Source organism: Anastrepha obliqua, chromosome 2 (assembly GCF_027943255.1).
Source record: "Anastrepha obliqua isolate idAnaObli1 chromosome 2, idAnaObli1_1.0, whole genome shotgun sequence".
Taxonomy (NCBI): domain Eukaryota; kingdom Metazoa; phylum Arthropoda; class Insecta; order Diptera; family Tephritidae; genus Anastrepha; species Anastrepha obliqua.
The window spans coordinates 88860093-88882264 of NC_072893.1; the positions used below are offsets into that span (position 1 = coordinate 88860093).

General features: G+C 39.0%; 2 protein-coding genes across 3 annotated transcripts; both read left to right on the top strand.

Moving 5' to 3' along the window:
- Positions 1–368: 368 nt before the first annotated feature.
- On the top strand, positions 369–6786 carry LOC129237853 (uncharacterized). Its single transcript, XM_054872812.1, has 6 exons — positions 369–1350; positions 1758–2067; positions 5049–5758; positions 5817–6165; positions 6220–6440; positions 6507–6786. Exons 1-6 carry the CDS (start codon positions 1225–1227, stop codon positions 6591–6593), a joined length of 1803 nt encoding a protein of 600 aa, XP_054728787.1. The 5' UTR covers positions 369–1224; the 3' UTR covers positions 6594–6786.
- Positions 6787–15763: 8977 nt separating this feature from the next.
- Positions 15764–20784, top strand: LOC129237408 (uncharacterized). 2 transcript variants are annotated; one of them, XM_054872137.1, is made up of 9 exons: positions 15765–16672; positions 16738–17204; positions 17300–17397; positions 17459–17581; positions 17659–18096; positions 18171–18750; positions 18818–18961; positions 19034–19235; positions 19294–20784. In XM_054872137.1, the coding sequence occupies exons 1-9, from the start codon at positions 16076–16078 to the stop codon at positions 19912–19914; spliced, it is 3270 nt and encodes a 1089-aa protein (XP_054728112.1). In that variant the 5' UTR covers positions 15765–16075; the 3' UTR covers positions 19915–20784. The 2 variants fall into 2 exon arrangements, with proteins under 2 accessions (XP_054728114.1, XP_054728112.1); XM_054872139.1 differs by lacking the exon at positions 17459–17581 and having other exon boundaries at positions 15764–16672.
- The last annotated feature ends 1388 nt before the right edge of the window (positions 20785–22172 follow it).

The window sequence follows — 22172 nt, forward strand, 5'->3', positions numbered from 1 at the left end:
GTATATACATATAAAGAGAAATACGAATTTAAAAACAGAAATGAGATAGCTTGCGTGATCTTAAGATAAAATCCAACAGACCCTTAGCGGCAGTGTTCATCAGAGGAACACGGCATCGCGCTATCGCTTTAGTCGTGGCCGTCGCCGTCGCCGACGCCGTCATCAACTCAAAGGGCTCCCAATTATGGGGGCGGCCAGTGCTTGCCGACAGCTGACTGCTGTGCTGATGGTGACGGCTATACTGATGTATGTGATGCGCGAGTGTGGAGCGGCAAAAATGCTTGATGATTATGATGATAATTGTGGAGCACATTGGCGGTGAGTGAACGTTTTGTACTTTCAGTACGATAAGTGACGCGATCAGCTGCAGTAGTGGATAAGAAGCAAGAAGTGTAGCACTTGTTGTGGCAGTTGATCTGTCAGCGCGATAAAAATACAAACGTACATGTATTTATCCACATACATATGTACTATATGTAGTTGTTGTTGGAGAGATATAATTTTAATTTAATTCTTCTTGCCTAATTAAACTGATTAACCGAAAATTCACGGGTGGAGAAAGCAGTTAAGCCGTTTTTTTTCTTCTTTCAATATTTTTACAAAAATAAATATACATACGTTTGTATATGTACGAGTATAACTGTATGTACGTGAAATCCGTATTTTAATGGATTCTTACCGAATCATTGGAGCTTGCAAACGAAAGAACAGTGAAAAGTGATATGCTAACATCCTCTACCGTGGAACGCTGCTAATCTTCGGTGGATATTATCTAGCGATAAGAGCATCTTTTATCAGCTTAGTCAAATGTTAATGTATGTGCGTGCGTGTGCACAAAAATTTGCGATGTTGACAGTATTTACGATTTGAGCTGCTGCCGTTGTTGCTGCTGTGAAAGCGCGCACACACACAAACACACACACTTAAATAGCACCTCTTCTGGGTAGCCAGGCAAACCTCACATACATACATTTAAGTACATACGGACGAATATTTAGCAACAACAATACAAATTGGAAGAAAACACAAAGGCATAAACAGAGGAAGCAGAATCTATATAACACCCTCTGTCGCGCGACTCTGCAGCATTACAAAGTTACAAGTTAATTCCCGTTATATGTATATTAAGTGTATAAATTTTTTACATACAAACATTGTTTTTGTTCGTGTTTTGTTGGAGCAAATCCACGCATTCAATTGGATGTATCCCACATTGTGGCAGCAATGAGTATACCGGCGCGCGGCAAATGGACTTCAGCGACTGCTGTGGCGACAGCGGGCGTACAGCGCAGGCGTGTGATCAACAAACACATTCAACAGAAGTATCTGTTATGTGGGTTTGCCATACATGTACATATAAACATATTTAATTAAATGAAAATTAGTAATTACTAACTACTTAAGGAAATAAAATGCATATATAAATTAAGTGGCAACAAGAAACCACAAACACCCGTGCGAGTAAACATTATAAAATAGCAATAAAAATGACAACAAACCTACAATCACTCACACATACATATCTACATTTACTGATTCGCTAAATGCACACATTGAGTAATAATATCATTATTAGTATTTGCACATTGCTACATACAGGCAACAGTATCTGACAGACGCACGCATGCAATATAGTATCTGTATTATCTCAGATAACGTTGCCGACTACTCTCTAATACACCACTAACAATACCTCACAATTTCCGCTATTTTGTCATTTATACTCTGACTCTCTTTTTATCCTCACTCTCTTTCAGGCCTTCCTCGCCACTCCTGCCTATCTCTATGGCAATATAGTCGAATCGGATAAGGATTTGGTGTTGCGCATCTGGCCTGCCATTGTTTATCAGGCCACCGGTCAGATTTGTCGCTCGATTTTGGAACATCTCGATACCGAATATCGAGGTCGTCAACGTGAGACCACCGAATATCGTCGGTTTTTTCTTTGCGCAACACTAACCACATGCCTATCGCTTATGATTAGCGGTATATTTTTCTCCTCGGCGTGGTTTATTATTTCTACAACAACACAAGCGGTGGCTATAGTGTTCTATGGAATCTTTGCGGGTAAGAGTTGAAAAGACATAGCACATAGAGTAGAAACTGTCGAGTTATCTCCGTAAGCCAAGCGATAACACTGTACAAGTCCAAAATGTTGATTTTATGAAATTAGAATCTATTGGTGCCACTTGTTTGGTCAGATTGCATCCAGTTTTTGAAATAACGTTATCCGGAAATCTCCCTTGGGACCGCTGTGACTAAAAAACTTTATAGCCTCACACTTGAACAATCAGTTCTGTTTGAGCTATATGTGAAAATGGTCCGATTTTATAGTATCATAATTTCCATTACAAAATTTATGATGTCAGATGGTTGCTAAATGAGCTCTCAGCGGCTCCAAGAGGCATTTTCAAGTACCACTACCCTGAAAACTGGAATTAATCTGACAGCGGGGGACCCCAATGAATTTAGTAAGCGCCAAATATGTTAAATCAGCTATACAAAGCTTTGCCCAGAACAAAGTTGAAAATCTGAGCAGTGTAATCAGCTGTTGATTGGCTGATCTCTTGAATCATTTATATCACGTATGTGCAGCTATTGAGCTCGCGAGCGAAAACAGCTATTGTGCTTTCACACACGAAAATATTATATGTGCAATAGATAAAATACGCATAAAATTCCTTTTTCAACGGAAAAAACAGCGAAGTACAAAGAAAGATAAACCATTTATCAAAGCACGATTGACCGTTTTGTAAGAACTTGCGCCTTGTTGATCGATAGAAAAGTTAATTGTAGAGAAAGCTCTCCCTGACTGCTTCCGGACAAGGCATATATATATAGGCACATATATATATATATATATATATATAATTGGCACCTTCATTGTAGCATGTGTCTTGATGTTAGGACCTACAATTTCAAGACGAAATTTTTATGAGGAGCTTTTTCATGGTAGAAATATACTCAGAGGTTTGCCATTGCCTGCCGAGGGGCGACCGCTATTAGAAAAAAACTTTTTCTTTGTTTTTGTTCTTTCACCGAGATTCGAACGTACGTTCTCCTAATGGTAGTCACGCACCAACCCAGTCGGCCACGGCGGCCGCCAGACAAGGTATACCGGCACCAGAATTAAAATACAGATTGGCCTGATAAACGGGAAATCCTATATTTAAGTCAAAATCTCTGTAACCAAACTAAGAATAACTAATTTAGTTGTTACCCGAAACATATTGACCCATAGTTATTCCAAGCTCCACGATGCCAATTACTTGGCAACTGTTTGAACGGCTCACGAAGTATATTGATAGCTAACACGGCATCATATTCTGACTCAGGCTGAGAAATTGATGGGATTCGCTTCCCAGTAGAGAGGAGCTGACATAATATCATTTTTCATGTAGATGTGTATTCTTCGAGAGTCGAAGAGAATGAAAATAAAGTAAAGAGAACTGTCTAATTTTTACAAACATTTTCAATCACTTTTATTTCGTCACGATAATGGACTTTTTATTCTGTGGTGCATGCCAGCCTTTTCAAACCCTTTCCTAGATACTTGTTTTCAAATGCACGAAATGTTACTTGGACTTAGAAAAGCAAAAAATAATAAAGCTCCTGACCTAGATCGGATTAGCTATGAATTTTATAAATCTGCACCAGTAGGTTACTTGTCGCAGATACTAAAAACATTCACTTCGATATACATACTTAAGGAAACAAACTCCCATCTCGTTCCAAAAGGCAGTGATGGTCTGTCTACCATATTTAAAAAGCGTGATCCCGGTGTCGCGTAAAATTTTAGAGGACTCTCTCTGCTTGACACTTTATATAAAATATTTACTGGTCTTCTACACGCATAATGTTTGGATTGATTTGAACAATATCATTACGAAATTTCAAGCGGGTTTTCGCAAGGGATGCTCTACAATAGATCATCTTTTCAACTTGTCGTCAATTGTGCATTTGAATTTGAAAGCAAAAAAGAAAACTTTCGCCTTCTTTGTTAACTTTTCAAGTGCCTTTGATACGATACCTAGAAGTATGTTTTTTTACAAACTAGCCTCTTATGGCCTCTCGACCCATATGATACGAGACACGTGACGAACTTTTTTCCCCTTAAACTATAAAGAATTAGAGCACCAACAGAGGTCTGAGGAACTTAGTATGTAGCTTTGTGTACTGCCAGACGCCAGAGTCTATTCCGTCATATAGGTAAAATTTTCATGTGCTAAGTTTGTCGAGGTTGTTATTAGATTCACATTACAACAACCCTTTTTCCGCATTGTACATCAAGCCGGTTAGACCAAGATAGATAGATGCCTAGCTTAGGTGAACTACCACCAACTCTAACTCTAACAAAAGCTTGTGAATTCATTCTAAACTGTAAATTTGGAGAAGTTACTACTACTGAAAAACTCATGAAGTTTTTACGGAGAGGTTAAGATTGGTTAAAGTGAGAATCTGCATCCGAAAGACGATCGTGAAAGCTCTCTATTAGTGCGAGAAGAAGGCACGTTCCATTAACCGGAAAACTTCGTTCCAACGACAGTCGGTTCTTCGTAACCGGAGCGACCCGGATTTATATCAGACCAAGAATTGTCACTTCAGCAGCATGTTTATGCTGATACAACAACAACAGCAACCGGGAAACCTGTAATTATTAAAGGTACTATCCTATTAAAACCTTTGAAGATCCAATACTTTATCCTCCCCTATTCAAAAAGCTTGATCTCAATTATTTTCAGTTTTAGAAATCTATAAAGGTATTATAAGAGTAAATCGATTTCCCTTTTTCTTCCGCTTGACTACTACTGCAGCGAGAAACGGGCATCTAGACCACAACCTCTCTTAATTGGTAAAAAAAAAACAAGTAGTTAGTAAGGACAGCCAGACTACTGATACCAGCAAACGCAATAGTAGCTGTCTTCTATGAACTCGAAGTCAGTTTTTAAAGCACAATATTTCCACAGCCTTAATAATAACTTTTAATAACATACAAAAAGTAATAATAATGGCGAACTGAATTTTACTTTCCTTACCCTCACTTCCAGGAATCGGTTCAAGTCTCTTCATCTGGAAGACCCACGTCATTTTGGAGGCGGTACGTCCACGGGAGGATAAATTCGTACGCAAAACTATACACCTGTGCGGTGAAGCTTTCTGTCAGCTTTTTCTCTCATTTGTCTTCACCAGTTTGCGTACACTTTACGGCACAGCGCAATCTATAGTTCTCATGTCCGCCTTGTTGGTGAATCTTATACCAATCAGTTTGATTATCACACGTCATCGTGAAGGTTCCATAACCAAACGTATATCTATGATTACCGCGGAGAGCGCTTTTCCGCCACTGCATCACCAACTGGGTGCCTTCCCAACCAGCATTGCGGACCAAATCGATGGCATTGATGGGCAATTGCCACGCGCGTGGAAAAATCCGCTGCGTGAACAACATCCTGCCACCGCTACAGCTGCGCTCTTTGCCGCAGCAGCAGCAGAAGCGCGCAACAATTACATGTTGGCTGCGGATGAAGCGTATGTGACCTTTGTTAATCCGAATGGAGTAGAAATTATGGAAATAATACCCGAAGAGGATGAGAATGTGTCAATGATGCGCGGTAGTTCGGCAACGATCGGAAAGAGTCACTCAAGCGTTGCAGCATCACAAAAAATACATCCAAATGCCTCTTCGAATGGGCTCCAGCAGCTGGATGAGGCTGCAAGTAGTGGTGGTAAAGCTGATGTGGCGGGATCCGGAAATTTGGTAAATTTAATATTAGCAAGCGAAAGAGACGTTAACTTACTAAAATCTCTAATTGCAGTATAAATTCCAACGTTTGTCACGCAATGTTACAACACATATATGGAAAAGTTTGGAGGAAAAGACTTTACTGCCGCTACAGCGTGCGTTGTTGGTGCCCAGGCTCTATTCCACAACTCTGCTCATGTCGGCAGACATCTTTTCCTATGTAATGTGTCTAACGGTGCTGCCTGGACTGGCGGTGAGCCAGCATGCAATCAAAAATGCAGAAATACCATTTCTCTTTTCATTGCTGGCCTTTCCATGGATGTGCTTCTCGCTGATGACACCGCGTTTCGGCAGCAGCCTATATAAACGTAAAATCGAATGGCATACGTTGGGCAGCGTTTGCAAAGCGTTAGCGCTGATTCGTGAGTAAAGGCAGAAAACTGATATGAGTTTATTAATATACTTCATTATTTTAGTTATCAGCTTCTCCACTTCAAAGCTGCAGCTGAGCGTATCATCCGTCCTACTTGGCTTTGGACAGGCCGTAACACTCTTCCTGCAGGATGTCGTCTTTCAACGCAGCATGCCACGCGCCCAATGGACTGCCATACGCTATCCGGTGCACTTCACCAATGGCCTACTAATGTTTGTGTGGGGCGCTCTGGCTCATTGGGTGGTGGTGCATTTTTCCTTCCAGGTACGCGACTTCTTTTGCAGAAATTGCTGAACAAATTTGTATATATTATTCCTTCTGCTTTTGCAGGCCAGTGTCGGTTTGGCGAGCATGGTTTACGTTGCGAGCATGTTGATATGGAATATGATTTTCATTTGCTGTAACACTAGAGATTAAAAAACATCCAAGAGATCTTTTGGTATTCCGATAAATAATCGGCATCAAACATAAGCACTTGTATAAAATTGTTAAAACTAAATTTTTTCAAAATTAAAATACCTTGTAAAGCTTTAGGTAACATAGAAGTATTCGAAACTTAGGTGAATGAATTATTTGTTGCCTGTTTAAATGGCGAAAAAATTATAAATAATAGTAGTAATTGATATGTACATATTTTTTTTTTTTTTTTTTTGTGTAGATTTCAAATTAAAGAATTTCTTGAATCTTAATAATTGTTTCATTACACTTTGAAAACCAAAATTGTTAACTTTATGCAGATCGTTAATGTATAGAGAAATGTCAATGACGGGAACGCATGGAATTTTGAGGGGTACTCTTTTGCACGCGTGGTTCACCACAGACGTATCAAATATGACAAAGTCAAATTTAAGAATTCATATACTCCTACATGCATATGTATGCGGCTGCGTGCACTTGACACAGAAAAAATATTACGATTCGCAAAAAATGCCCAAGGAATCCAGCACATAATCATAGGCCAAAAATGAATTATGAAGCGTCAACAAAATTGCTTCATAAATTATCATACTTAAGCATCTTCTTAGGTCTTTACTATGAAGTAGAACATTATTATTCGATATGTGAATTTTAGTGTTCAAGAGGAAAAGTTTGCAAAACATTTTAAAAATAAAAGTGCATATAAATATTAGTTCAACAATTTCCGGCTTTGGTCTGTGTTGCTATGAACAATACCGTAGGTGAATACAGCTCAAAGAAGCTTCAGTGATTTCTTCAATACTATATTAAATGTTCGGCACTTTCGGCTTCATCCACAGGCTCAATGTATGTATAGTAGCCGCCAAATAAACCGCACTCTGGTTTGAGAGTAAGTTGATTAGAGAAGTAGTTACATGCGTAAAGTAACACATAACAGAAAAGCGAATGGGTCTGGTGGTGAACGAGGACAAAACGAAGTACTCCTGTCTTCAAACAAACAGTTGGCGCACTCACGTATCGGCAGCCACGTCACTGTTGACAGTTACAATTTCGAGGTTGTAAAAGACTTCGATTATTTAGGAACAAGCACTAACACCGATAACAATGTCAGCCTTGAAATCCAACGTAGAATCTCTCTTGCCAACAAGTGCTACTTTGGACTAAGTAGGGAACTGAGCAGTAAAGTCCTCTCTCGACGAACAAAACTAATCACGATTCACCAAGTATTGGCAAATATTTCTGCAGTAAAAATTCCGGTACTGACTACTTCGATTTGATTTCTTCAATCTTATATGTAAATTTTTGTCATCGTTGAGAAAAATTGGCATATGGGCGGCTCATTTTATGTATGAAATTTGCCTAATTTCGCGGAAAGATTTGCCTTCATTTCTAAGTTTCAGGATAATTTTTCTCTCGCCAACACTAATTTCCTTAGTTTTGAGGGCCATCGCTATTTCTTGTACACAAGAACTTTAAAATAACTCCAATGTAATGTAGTCACAGCAAAATCAATTACAAATTAAAATAAAACCATTATTGGGTATGAATATGCCACCTCATACTGCGGGGAATCCATATTTTCATATGTACGGGAACTTTTTCTGCTTCGTTGAAGTGAAGTGTTTTGTTTTTGTTTTATGAAATTTAATTTTTCAAGATGTACTTAGAAACAAATTTATAGAAATTACTAACTAAACATTTCTCTAAGAGTTTAAAATGTTTTAGGTTTTTTGTTAAAATGAATTTCTTAATATGTTGCTTGAATTTCTTTGTGTATGGATACTTTTTCTGGCAAGTGTGTGTACAGGGTTTGATTGAAAACTAATGAGCCTTCCCGCGCGCAGCGTCTGCCAAGCGTTCAAGCGGATCGGCTGGTGGGGGAAAATGATCGTTGGACCTTCCCCTTCCACTAGAAACAGGTCCCAATTCGCTGGCAACAACGGTGCAGTCAACATCGCTCCGCGCGTAAAAGCTGTTTTAAAAGTGTGTTAGGATTTTGCAGTGGCGAAAATGCAGCGATTGTTGGAGCAACGTTACTCGATCAAATTTTGCGTAAAGCTAAACAAAACGAGTACCGAAACCATTGGGCTACTCAAGGAGGCTTAAGGAGACCAATCTCAGTCCAGTGCCCAGGTAAAACGGTGGCACAAGTCGTTCAAGCTAGGCCGGGAGGACGTCGAAGACGAACATCGATCTGGAAGGCCTTCGACGACGCAAACAGACGAAGATGTGAACCGGGTTCGTGAATTTTTAAACATTGACCGTCATGCTAGTCTACGTGAGATAAGTGAAGAGTTAAATTTAATTTATTACAATGTGCGGGAAATCGTGACCGGAAAACCGACCTTGTCAACCATTGGACCCTTCATCACGGCAATGCACCGGCACACACCGCCTTCCTCTGCACCTCTGCATTGGCCAAGATGGGGGTTCCGGTGCTTCCCCACCCTCCCTACCGCCCAAACCTGTCCCCTCCGGACTTCTTCTTGTTCCCGCGCTTGAAAAGAAAGCTGAAGGGGAGGCCTTTCGACTCCATCGAGGCGATCTAAAAAACTGTGACAGCGAATTGAGCGCGATTCCGGCGGATGAGTTTAAAAAATGTTTCCTGCAGTGGAAGAACCGCTACCAGCGGTGTATTGGCGCTCAAGGGTCCTATTTTGAAGAATATTAGTTGTTATATAAGCCAAAAGGTTTAATAAAACTGCTTAAAAAATTAAGGCTATTACTTTTCAATCAAACCCTCTAGCTTTTCATACTTTTAATAATTTTTACAACTAATATTTTTTATTTTACCAAGAGACTAAAGTTTACTTTTGATAAGTTACAAAACTTTAGGAGGTACAAAGGACAGGGTCGCCAATTGAGAAGTCACTAGTATTCTTCTCCTTTCAGCTAAATACCGAAGGAAACTACCGAGGGTCGAATTAATGCCTGAAATGCCTTTTTAAGTGAGGAAGCGGTCCAGATATCAAATGGTGTAACAGGTTAGGTGCCCTTATTTACTCACCACAACGGAATGAGAAGGATCAAATTAACCAACTATTACTTCACATGCTTTTTCTAAAGGCATCTTGTATATTTTAGTTAGATGTAAGTTTGCAATTCAATTATGTCTATATTTCATTATTCTTTAGTTTTAGTAGTCAGTCTGAAATTATATTTTCTTGAATTCTTCAAATAAATAAATAAACCATTAATTTTCTCTTTATACCACGAAAAAGGGCCATCTTATCCGCGCCTTCGTTGCCGTCTTCAGTGGAAGGTGTTTAAGGGGTTAGGGGTAGTCAGAGGCCCGAAAAAATGATGATTTTCACGAATTTTTTTTTGCTACTTAATTAATTTATTTAACAAAAATAAAAACATAGCATAAAAACATCATGTTTTAACTTGACTTCACCAAAATTTCAAAAAAAGAAATTAATAATTGCAAAAGTTATCGCTGTTTGTGTGAAGCCCGTTTCTCCAGAAGTCCCTTGCGGTGAACATCACAAGTCCTTGCAGATTCATCTAAAACCAATCGGACAAGAAAAATTAGTTTTATTAATAGATAATCTTGTGCCTGATCGAAGCTTTTTTTTTCAAAATGAACAAAATGGCGGCCTCAGAAAATTTTTTCCAGATTTTAGAAGAAAAAAATCGAAATTTTTGAAAAAAAAAATCCTTCGATCAGGCACAAGTTTTTTATGTTTTTCAAAAGCTGTATAAATTTTATTGAAATCTACGTAGCGGTTTTTAAGTTACAGTGTTCACCAGTTTGAAAAACATAGTTTTGAGAAAAACGCATTTAAAGTTTTGTTATCGGCTCCGGAGCGGCCGAGCGCCCTTTGTTAATTGTTGAATAACTTGAAAAGTATTTGTCGGATTCACTTCAAATTTTTACACAATATTTTTAAAACATTATACTTTAAGAAAATACAAAAAAAAATCGATTTTTTGAAAATTCTGACTACCCCTAACCCCTTAAATGATTAGTATCAAGAGCAATGCACAATAAGATTCATTCTATAGTGAACCGAAAAATCGGGATGTTCAAACGCAGTCGACGCTGATGGGCGCTTAGACCAGATGGCTGCAGTAGAGCTCGGCCCAAACGGACCGTAAGTTTTAGTCACTCCTAACTAAATTACATTCAAAAACCGCCCACACTAGTTTGAACTTCTGTGCACGAAACGAGAAAAAACCAAAAGTACCGTCGGTCATTAAGGCATTGACTCCCAATGTGCCAGGAAGTGTAATTTAGTTTTATTCGTCGTCAAAAGCAGATTAAGGTTTAAGGATTGTACCAATGTGCAGGTATGACTGGCGAAACTAGCTATGTAAAAAAAATTGTATAACTATTTTTGTGAATACTACTTTTTAATTTACAGATTTGGTACTTATAACGCTTTAATGGAAGTGGACCAATGGAATGATGTTGCACGTATTGGGATTGTGAGCCGCTTTACGTAGAAAAATCGGAAATTTTCATCAAAAACGATTTTCGGCGCACTTCTGATAGCATGCCTCCTAGCAGATGGACAGAAAATGAGATTGTTCCTTAAAGGCCTTGCCACCGAAATCTCATAATTTGGACATAGGAAACTTTTGCTGTCAGAAATTTGTTTAATCAATTTGATAATTATTTCAGCCAATTCTGCACAAAGAGTTAAATTTGTTGCTGCGTAGCCTCGCTTGTTTAACAATTCGCTTGAAGTTTTGCAAGAGGATTCCTAGAATGACGCAAGAGAAAAGAGCTACGCTTAGTCCCTAGCTGATGAAGCCCATTTCCTCTGTACCTCTGTGCAGTTTCACAAAGAACGGGGAAACCAAAAAAACTTCACAATAGCATAATTTTATCAAACTCCATATTTCTGGTGCCTGATTTTTGTTTGCTCTTGTTGGTAAGTTACATACATATGTATGTATGTATTTTTAACATAACCTAATAAGTACTTTCCCAACGAATATTTCAAAAGACATCGGGCTCAAATTGTGAAAACGTCCATCTTTCACGTTCATTGCCCCAAACAGATGCGCTATCATATCCTGCTTTAAGCTTTATGTCAGGATGTTTTCCATATCGCTATGAAACATCAGTTGCAGTGAGTGCTGACCGAGTGAACATCATGTCATCGGAAAACGAAGAAATAATCGCGCTAATGGCAATTTATGTTTGCGTTGAAAATGAAAATACAATAAGAGCGGAAAAACGTTAACAACGCTTTTGGAGTGAACATTTTTATACAGAGCGAGCAAAATATTTACACGTTCCACTCCTTAAAGAACTTGAAACAAAATCTGAAAAAAAATTTAAAAATTTTGTACGGATGAATAATGAAAATTATCAAGAATTTCTAAAAATGGTAGAGCCTTTAATAAAAAAGAAGGACACCTTCATGAGAGACGCGATTACGCCCCATGAACGGCTTTCAGCTACTCTAAGATTTCTGTCATCAGGTGAAAGCTTCGAGGACTTAAAATTTTTGACAGCAATATCCCCACATAGCCTAAGTCGGATTGTAATTGAAACTTGTGAAGCTATAATTAAGACATTGAAAGATTATATTCAGGTAATTTATTAAAAAAAGTTCAATACTATTCATAAAAAAAGAAAAATTTAATTCAAAAAGTTAAACTTGAGCTCACTCAGAGCTCCTTAATGCGTGTAAGCGATTACACCTGCGATTACGATTACCATAATCGTAATTTCACTTTTTTGAAGTGAAATTATTATTACGGCCCAGCTCTGAGCTCACTGATATTTTGTGTCTGTAAACAATTCGGTAAAAGACTGTGCTGAAACAGAATTTTCGGAGCTGTTTGGTTCAATGTACTGTTGCGATTCCACGAACACTGGCTGTGAACATTCATTTCGTGGCATAGTGTTTTTTTATATAAATACTTGTGGTACTTGTGTCAGAACTGTAGGAAAAGGATCTGAAATAGACGATGATCATGGAGTCGACGCGCGAGATATTGTGGAGGGCCTTGGAAGTCTTTGCGTAATATTTATTTTAACGGAGTTAACATCGAGATTTCCCAACTGTCCATGTACTAAGATCTCGTCAATACCTCTTTTTGGGTATATTTGTTGCTCTGGCGATAATTTCCTGAATGAAATTGCCCAAGATTCAGCAAATACGTCAGCATCATCTCGTGCCGTTCGTCTATTTTTAGTTTCATCCAGATGCTGTATGGCCTTTTGAAGAAACTCCGAATTTTTTTCAGACCCCTTTCGCTTCGTATTACTCTGAGAATCAGCCTGTAAATAAACATGAAACTAAAATTAGCTGTATTCTTATTTCAGCTTCCAAAAACTGAAAACGACTGGAAATGCATTGCCAATGATTTCAATACACTATGGAACTTTCCCAACTGCATTGGAGCGATCGATGGCAAACATGTGGAAATAATGAAACCACCTGGAACGGGCTCATATTATTATAACTATAAGAAATCGTACTCTATTGTTATGATGGCAATTGTTAATGCGAAGTGTGAGTTCATTGCCGTTGAAGTTGGTGCAAACGGAGGATCATCTGACGCTGGAATCTTCGGTCAAAGCAAGTTTAAGCAAAAATATGATGACAATCAACTACATATTCCCGAAGCTGCAAGCGTTCCAATGTGTCAGGAGAAGCTACCATTTGTCTTTATTGGAGATGATGCTTTTCCCCTTATGGAGAATTTAATAAAACCGTTTTCCCGTACACAACTAAGCCGCGATGAGATTATTTTTAATTACAGGTTATCGAGAGCTAGACGCGTAGTTGAAAATGCGTTTGGGATTTTATGCAGGCGCTTCCGTGTTCTAGCAAACAGAATAAACTTGAGCCCTAATAAGGTGTCTATAATAGTTTTGGCCTGCTGTTATATTCATAATTTCTTAACACGGAAGAATGGAGCACAATATACAAATGATAGCGTCAACGCAGAAAACGGGAGGCCAAGTGAAACACTTAATAATTGTGGGCTTTCAATCCTAAGACCGCTTCAAGGAGGAAATTCTACAAACGCAGCGAAATCCGTTCGCAATAAATACAAAGAGTATTTCAACACAGTTGGATCAGTTCCGTGGCAAAATGACATTGTATAAGAATTAATACAATATTCTACATACACGTATATATAGTATATGTATATACCGTTAATAAAATATGAGTACCGTTAATAAAATACATATGGTACTAAATATTACTCACATCGCTTTCATTTTCGTTTTCGTCTAACGTACTGCGTCCACTTGCATGAAGTTCCTGGTCTCGAGGAAAATTTAATTGGTAAAAATACCAAAGAGTTGGCTCGTAGATGTCCTCTACACCAGCACCAGACCTTTCCGATTTTTTTATTTTCGATAGTTCTCTCCTGTAGCAATTCCGCATGGCTTGCTAATCAATTTCTTTATAATTTTCGAACAGCTTCTGCCAATTTTAATCACGCTGCACTTTGTTTTTGTAATTCTCGTTTTTTACTTCCCATAATATTTTTTCGCCTCTAAAGGCTTCAATGAAATCGCGCCAAGCTTGATTATCAATTATAGCCATTGCGCACACAACCTTTCGCGTTTAAGTTCACTCAAGTATGAGCTTTGGTATGCATTGAGCCCTATACACATGCCCCCATGTATTTAGCAACAACGAGCAGAAAAATTTAATCGATTCAATTTTCTGCAGACTTGAGTGCAGACCAACATTTTGGTCTGCACACCCGCCTATCCACGGTACGATAGTCTGTACAACTTTGACAGGTACTACAGACCGTCTGCTCGTGTATAGCTAGCTAGGGAGCCTATTTGTCAAGAGCGAATGAGAAAGCTGCTTACTGAGCAAACCTTTTTTTATTGAATCATGCACACACACACTGCATGGCTTTTCACTGGCTTTACGTAAGTTGTGTTTGCAAAGTGCTAGAGCCTTTAATAAAAATATTTTACGGAAATATTTTGTTTATGAGTCAAACGGATAATGTCAAATGAGTGCTAAAAACAGTACGGCCACACCCGAAAACAATTTCCTAGCAAGGTTGCATGTGTTAAAATTTCCCAAACGAAATAAATTAAGTTATTTTTCTACTTCGTTTCGCGTCAGCACATTTCTTACAAAAATTGTAAATCTCTTACCCTATTTGATAAATAAATATTTGTTTCCAACGAAAACCTAACTAATGACTTTTAGGATTCCTAGCATTATTTGTCCACAAAACGAAAATTTCTAAGTAGCCACTAGTGATGCCACTGAGCTTTTTATTTTAATATGTAGAAGAAATTTTGTTTGTACTAAACTCAAGAATGTGACAAGTATTTAATATGTCAAAGTGCTCTGTTTTTCGTTGATGGCTTAACTGTTTGTTTATATGATAATTGTATTTTAAATAGTCAAACTACGAAATCGCAAAAGCAAAGTAAGTATGTACGTATTAACGTTGTTGTTGCTTTAGCAAAGTCAACTTATATGAGTTCGCCTTTAAATATTTAAGAGTGAGGTCAATGCATTCAGATGGACTTACAGTGTTACTTCACATTTTTCGCATTTGACATCCGATGACGACCGATGCTGTGAAGAAACAAATAAAGAGAAGAGAAGTTTTTTTGTTGTGACTGCCAGACTTACCGCGAAATATGAAGTAACTTGTTTGGGAAGCCGAACTTATGTTCTATTATAATTTCTCGCGATGTTGACATATGTGACACCATTCACAATAATAATACAAAACAAGCAAACGAAAGGAAAAGGAATTACTTGTTTGTGAGAATTTAGTGAACTTGGTAATAAAGTAACTTATAACATTTAAACTAAACAAGTTAGTGAAAACTAATTGCCGCGTGTTAAATTGTGAAAGTACGAATAATAAAAATAATTCCATACGAATTTTTTCTCCGTTTTTGTGCAGATGACGCCTTGGGAAGAAAGCGTGTATGTGTGTATAATTTGTTGTGCCTCGCAACTGCTATCCCTTTCTCCTACTCTTCCTTTTCACAAAAAGGCAATTTACTTTGCTTTGTGTGTATATTCTTGGGCATGACGTCACCGAATTTGGAAGGTTTAATCTTGTATGCCATCATTCATGTTGAAGAAATTAAGTAACGTGATTATTGTATGAAATTTTTCTCTAAAAACTTCTGGCAATACTGGCGGGAACAAACGCGAAACAATCAGCGCTGCCAACCATAAAAAGCCGAGTCCCATGTGTCACTTTTCACAATTTTTGCGAACGGCGGCTTTTTTCACAACCGAAAAGTGAAATTTTTTGTAAAACGTAGAAAAATTCAATTTAAACGATTTATAGTGCATCCTAAAGAAATATAAAATAATTTTTGAAAGCATTTAATTAATCGTGAATAGCAAATTTGTTCAATTTCGTTGCAGCTGCATTAATATCAAATATCATGCATCAATAGTGAAGGCGTGAGCATCAAGAGAAATTGTCTTGTTCGGGTGGTCTTCCGTAAATGGCTATAGAGATTTTGAGTTCCAATACGGCGCATAACATTCGCGTTCAGTTTGATGATGTACATTGAACATACACCTTTGGAAGATAATCTGCAATTTTTCTTGAAGAATCATATTCCCGCCAGTGACGCCAACTCAATTCTGGCGCATGTACGCGACGTTGAAGAGACCGCTTCCACACAACTGCAATCGCAGGCGCAAGCTGAAATTGCTAACGCTGCCTACGCCGGTTACACCGGACGCTTAAATCTACTCCGTTTGGGATCCGCTGCTAAAACCAAGTTCCATAACAGCGCCGATCCGGATACAAAAAGTTACTTAGCTAGGAAAAAAGTGTCTCCGTTAGGCGTAATAAACCGTAACGCTGTGCCGCCAAAACTCAACGGAATCGATAATATACCATATGAAGAGGTGGGGGAAGAGGAAGAAAATTATGAACTAATCGATATTGTGAATGATCAAGAGGAAAGAATCAGTAGGGAATCCAACGAAGCAACACAAGAAACCGAAGGAAAGGCTGAGGGAAAAAGCCAAACGCCTGACGCTGACAAAATTGTAATACAAATAGAAGACGAGGAAGACAATTACGAGTATTTTGTGCAACCAGCACCTAGCCAGCGAAAAAATAGCCAAAATAAATTATCCAATCCAGTAAGTGTAAATGACCATAATTTGTGTTGTATTGTATTTAGAAAATAAAACCTTAATATATTTAGGTCTTTGGCCACCGTCGGCAGCTGAACAGTGAACCTCACCAATCTCGTACGCGCCCCTTACGTCCAGTACCGGCAGCTATACCAATTAAAACTTGGCTACCTAATTTGGAATTACCGCCACTAGAACTGATACCACCGCAACCATCACGCAAACGATTACTGAATGGTTACTTACCGCTTCAGTTAGAGCGCAGTGACAGTGCAGAAAGTATAACGAGCAATTATTATTTGACTGAAGGCGGTATAGATTTAGCGGATCATAGTCACTTGAACGGGAACCGAAAATCGGAGGAAAACGAAGAAGAAGAAGCATATATAGAATACGAGTACTATACCCAGCCGGAAAATATACCGGGCCGTGTAAACAACTCACAGATGGGTATCGATATATTCAACAGAATACGTCGTCTGTTGAATTTACACTCGGATTCCACAGACAATACACAAGGAGAAGAATCTCGTAAAAGGTATTGCCAGTTGCCTGAGAAATATTTATTTTCAGCTAAAATTAACTGAAATTGAGTTACTTTTTTTTTGCCGTACAAAAAACATTTTTTTTCAGATCGGGGAACTTTACCACAGATGTCAATCCACATCCAATAAAATACAAAAAAGTACACAATCGTTTTCCTAAAATCATAACCCACAAACTGGATGATGGTAAATATTTCATTTCTGTTTAGTATTTAAATATATTGATTGAATCTCCTGCCGTTTGCAGGCGACTTTGATGTGATCTCTACGTTTCCTAAGCACGAGAAGCAAATGTTGGCATGCAAGTCACCTAGCTCCGCTTCAAAGCATTCAGTAGAGATGACACAACGCAAGTCTTTACACTCCATTGGTTAGTTAATTTCCGTGGCCTGCAAACTCTTACAGGGGAATACTTATTTGGTTTATTTTTCATTTTACCTTTGATAGAAAAACCGAAGTACCGTAAGTCCATGTTTACCGCGCCTTCGGTGACACATCGTTTGGTAAAGAACACATCCTACGCTGATATAGAATTTTCCGATGATGATGAACCGCAGTTGGTAAAAGGTTTTGGCGTTGGAGGTGCAAGTGGGTCTGGCTTGAGTGATGGACGTGCTGTTAAAAAAGTACCGCGCATGTTTAATATTCCCATCATGCGTGAGAGTGAGACTGCCAGGACGACGGTTTCGAAACCGCCACCTCCACTTATTGAGCCACGCACTGGCAGCATTCTAGCGACATCACTTCTGCCTGAAGTTGATTTAACAAAACGTAAACCTTTATCCTACTCTGATGTCTTGCGACAGAACTTACAAATGCCCAGCAGTGGTGGGCACGTCTTGGGCAGACGTTCGGGCAGTTCACTCTCATCTTCGGGAGCAACATGTAAGTATTTGAGAATTGTACAGATGTATGTACATTAAATACTGACTAATATACTATTTGTATCTGTATTTCAGCTGGTTCCAATTGTGGACTGAACATTTTTGGAAATATTCGCTCTAATATGTGGTCTACTAATGCGCGTTCCATCCTAACACAAGAGAAAGAAACCGAAGAGCATGAAAAGTATCAACAGCTACTGGAGCAGGTGGTACCTTGTCTCTATGGTGCGTCAGAGGGCTCGAATGTGCGTTCCTTAGCAAAACCATCATTCAGTTTCGATGTGCCACAACGTCGTGGTGCCCTGCATGCCAACAGCAGCAACCAGAAACCGTTAACTAATCAACGAAAGACACTTAATCTACAAAGTAGCTATGCACGCGCACTGAAAAGACCACCGCTCTCGTCCACCATCAATTTGGATGACGATGATGAGGAGAATAATGAGGATGTAACATTCGTAAGTGTAAAGCAACAGCGTCCAGTGCGTAAGGGTCTACCAACCGTTATTATCGATGATGAGGATGAGATAAGTGAAATAATCGATTTGGATGACGATGAAAGACAAGTGGTTTCGGCATGCACAAAGTTAAAAGAGCAAAACGGTTGTGACACTTCTTCAGGCATAAAAGATAAGAAAAAGTGTGTTACACGCCTGTAAGTCCTTTGCTTGAAACCGATTTCAAATTGATATTAATTTGTTTGCAACTTTTGTATTCTATAGACCCTACGTTGAACCAGTTAATACGTTGCAAGAACGCTTCAATACTTCACCACATTTGAAAGCTAATTGGCTGGAGGCATTGCAATCGAAATGGAATGAAAAGAAGAAGAATCGTCTGCAAGAGGTCAATGATACGGTGAATGTGTAAGTTTATTGCATTGATGGGGTGGTGATAGGAAACTAATTTTGAATTGAAAATTCATTTTTTCGGCTTAGGGTGGAGAAGTTGACATCCGAAAGACGAGCAGCTGAATTGGAAATGCATGAACGTCTACGCAAAATTCAAATCGTTGACCCTGATTTGCTAGTTATTGATGATTTCCCAGAACCCGAGATCGAGGAAGAGCCTGAATTTATAGAACTAACACCAGAATATCAAGCTCGAATAAAAGAGGCAATTGTAGGACCACCCGATCAGGTATAACGTGCAATAAGAATTTGCAAAGCAATAATAATCATATAATTTTATTACACAGGTTCTTGTTTCCAAATTCAATTTAAACATTACTCGCCGGGATATACACACTCTGCTCGGGCATAACTGGCTCAATGATGAAGTTATTAACTTCTATATGAACCTGCTCACCGAGCGTGGTGAGACACGGCATGAGTCGCACGGCTTACCCACTGTCTATGCAATGAACACCTTCTTTGTGCCACGCTTGTTATCGGCTGGCCACAGCGGCGTAAAGCGATGGACACGCAAAGTGAACATATTCGCCAAAGATATAATTCCGGTGCCGGTGCATGTTGGCGGTGTGCATTGGTGTATGGCTATTATACATCTAAAGAATCGCACTATCAAATACTATGACTCAATGGGCACACCAAATCCTAGTGTACTGAAAGCACTCGAGCAATATCTTAAGGATGAATCGTTGGATAAGCGAAAGCAACCCTACGACACCAGCAGCTTTGAAATTGAGTCGGTGCGAGAGGTACCGCGACAAATGAATGGCAGTGATTGTGGTGTATTCAGCTGTATGTTTGCCGAGTATATAACACGAAACCGTGAAATAACATTTTCGCAACAGCACATGGAGTATTTCCGTCACAAAATGATATTAGAAATTGTGCGTGGCGAATTGTTGCAGTAATGGGAAAGAATAAGATCTAATTGAAAATATATTCGAACGTTGGTAAAAGCAGCCTATTAGAAATCTGGTGTGTGATAGATGAACGAAAAAATATACAAATGTCCATACATGTTTTGAATAAACCTGAAATGGTTGCTGATTTGTGCCAAGCGCACATTCCAAAAATCAGCTGCAATTAAATAAATTGGTTCGTTATAGACATATTTATGTAATTGTTTTGAATGAGATGTACAAAATTTAATATTTCCGCTGCCTTCAGTAGCATCCCAGCGCCACTAATTTACTATCCGATTGCTGTCGAATATCGAACCAAGCGTTACGATATTTTTCCGTCATTAAATAAAGATCAACCAAGCAGTTTACATTAAATGGAAGTTTCGCGCAATAATTGCATTACTATACTACATAATTAAATGCCTAGATTAAAATTTGCAAATACAATATAAAATGCAAACAAGTATAATTATAATTTAATGCTCAATTTAAGTTTTTGTGGATACTTTTTTATGCAAAATATTGAATTTCTAATTTATGTCATGCGTGTGTTACTGTAACTAATGCTATTTAAATTAGCCACATCGTTCATTTCCACATTGCGTAACAAAATTATCAAAGAAGCAGTGGTGAAAACACAATCACGTTTTGTTTTTTAAACTAATTTTCAATTAAAAGCAAGAAACAAAAAAGAAACAGTGCTTGGGCCACATAATAATTTCAAATGGCAACCAAACTACTGCATAATTAATTTATCTGTCTACTATAAGCCGTCTACAGTTATAAGGTAGCATTTCTGAATTACTTACATACGTATAGTTTATAATATGAATTTGTATGTCACTGATAAAGAGAATAAATAGTATAGAAAAAGTAGTCGTTTATTTTTCGTCTCAGCTGATTAGAAACAAATCGAATATATGTTAAGATGGTGCCTGAACGATTCAGTTCTGCAACTTGATTATCTTTGCAGCATCAGATGAAAGAAATGGCATAAAAAATATACGCGGTTTTGCATCTTCCTCTCAGTTCAAACGAGTTGGCATCTCTCAAAGTTATTTTGTATGCGGTAAAGGTTTTGTGGTCGACGCAGCCGAAAGGGTTCGAAGTGCACAGCCTCGAAACTCGGGACACGAAACATCAAGTGATAAAAAAGATATTTCTTATAGCGGTTGCTCTTCGGCCGACAGACAATGGCAAATCTCCAATGTATTTCTGTCATGAAAAAATGTCTGTCTCTCAAAATGTCTCATCTGCCGTTGTTGTTGTTGTTGTAGCAGTACCTTTGCCCTGTCAGTGTAGTGTATTCATCGGCCGCCTTCGTCTAGCTCATCTAACGGTAGGCCCAGGAAACTAGCTGTTTCGACGGGTTTAGTCCAGAGGAAGAGAGGTGTTAGATGAGTGGGTTTGATGGGGCATGTGAAAAGGTGGTTAGTGTCGTGCGGGGTGCCTTCACATGCCGGACAAATGTTTAGTATGTCGGGGTCGATTCTGGATAGGTAGGAGTTTAACCTGCTACAGTGTCCAGAACGTAATTGTGCCAAGGTTACGCGGGACTCTCGGGGAAGTTGGAGCTCTTCGTCTGCAATTGGTGGTGGTTGGACTCCGATAACGGCATTAGGAGGTCGGGAGCTTAAGAAGGTGGTAAGGGTCTCCCGATGAATGTCGTTTATGGCCTGTTTGTACCCTGTCCGATCCTGGAGTGGTCTGTCTGTTTTGTCTAGGATCTCGTCCACGTAATTTAGGAAGTGCCTCCGGATGTGCCAGGGAGGTGGCTCAGGCTCAAGCAGGTGTCTGCATGGGTGAGGCCTACGGTGACACCCTAGCAGAAACTGCTTGCTGAGCAGTTTGTTATGCTCCTTCACAGGTAGCATATGAGCCTCGTCATGCAGGTGTTGTATGGGGGAGATCAGAAGACATCCTGTCACGGTCCTTATTGCAGTATTTTGGAGCTTCGTCCACTGCGTATCACTGGTTCCAGGCGACCAGACAGGCGCAGCATAGTTAAGAACCGGTCGGCCTATTGCCTTGAAAGTCGACAGCAACATTGCTTTGTCTTTGCCCCAAGTGCTGCCGGCAACCGTTGCAATAGCGGTTGTATGCGCTGAGGAGACTAAGCTGTCAAAGGTGACTCCCAATATTCTGGGGTTGTTGACCGTCGGTATTGGGGTATCATCGATGTGTACCTGAAGTTGCGAGAAGGCGGGCGAGGTAGTCGTTTAGTTTGGTGTATAGGCCAGCAATGTCATTGCCCGACGCCATTA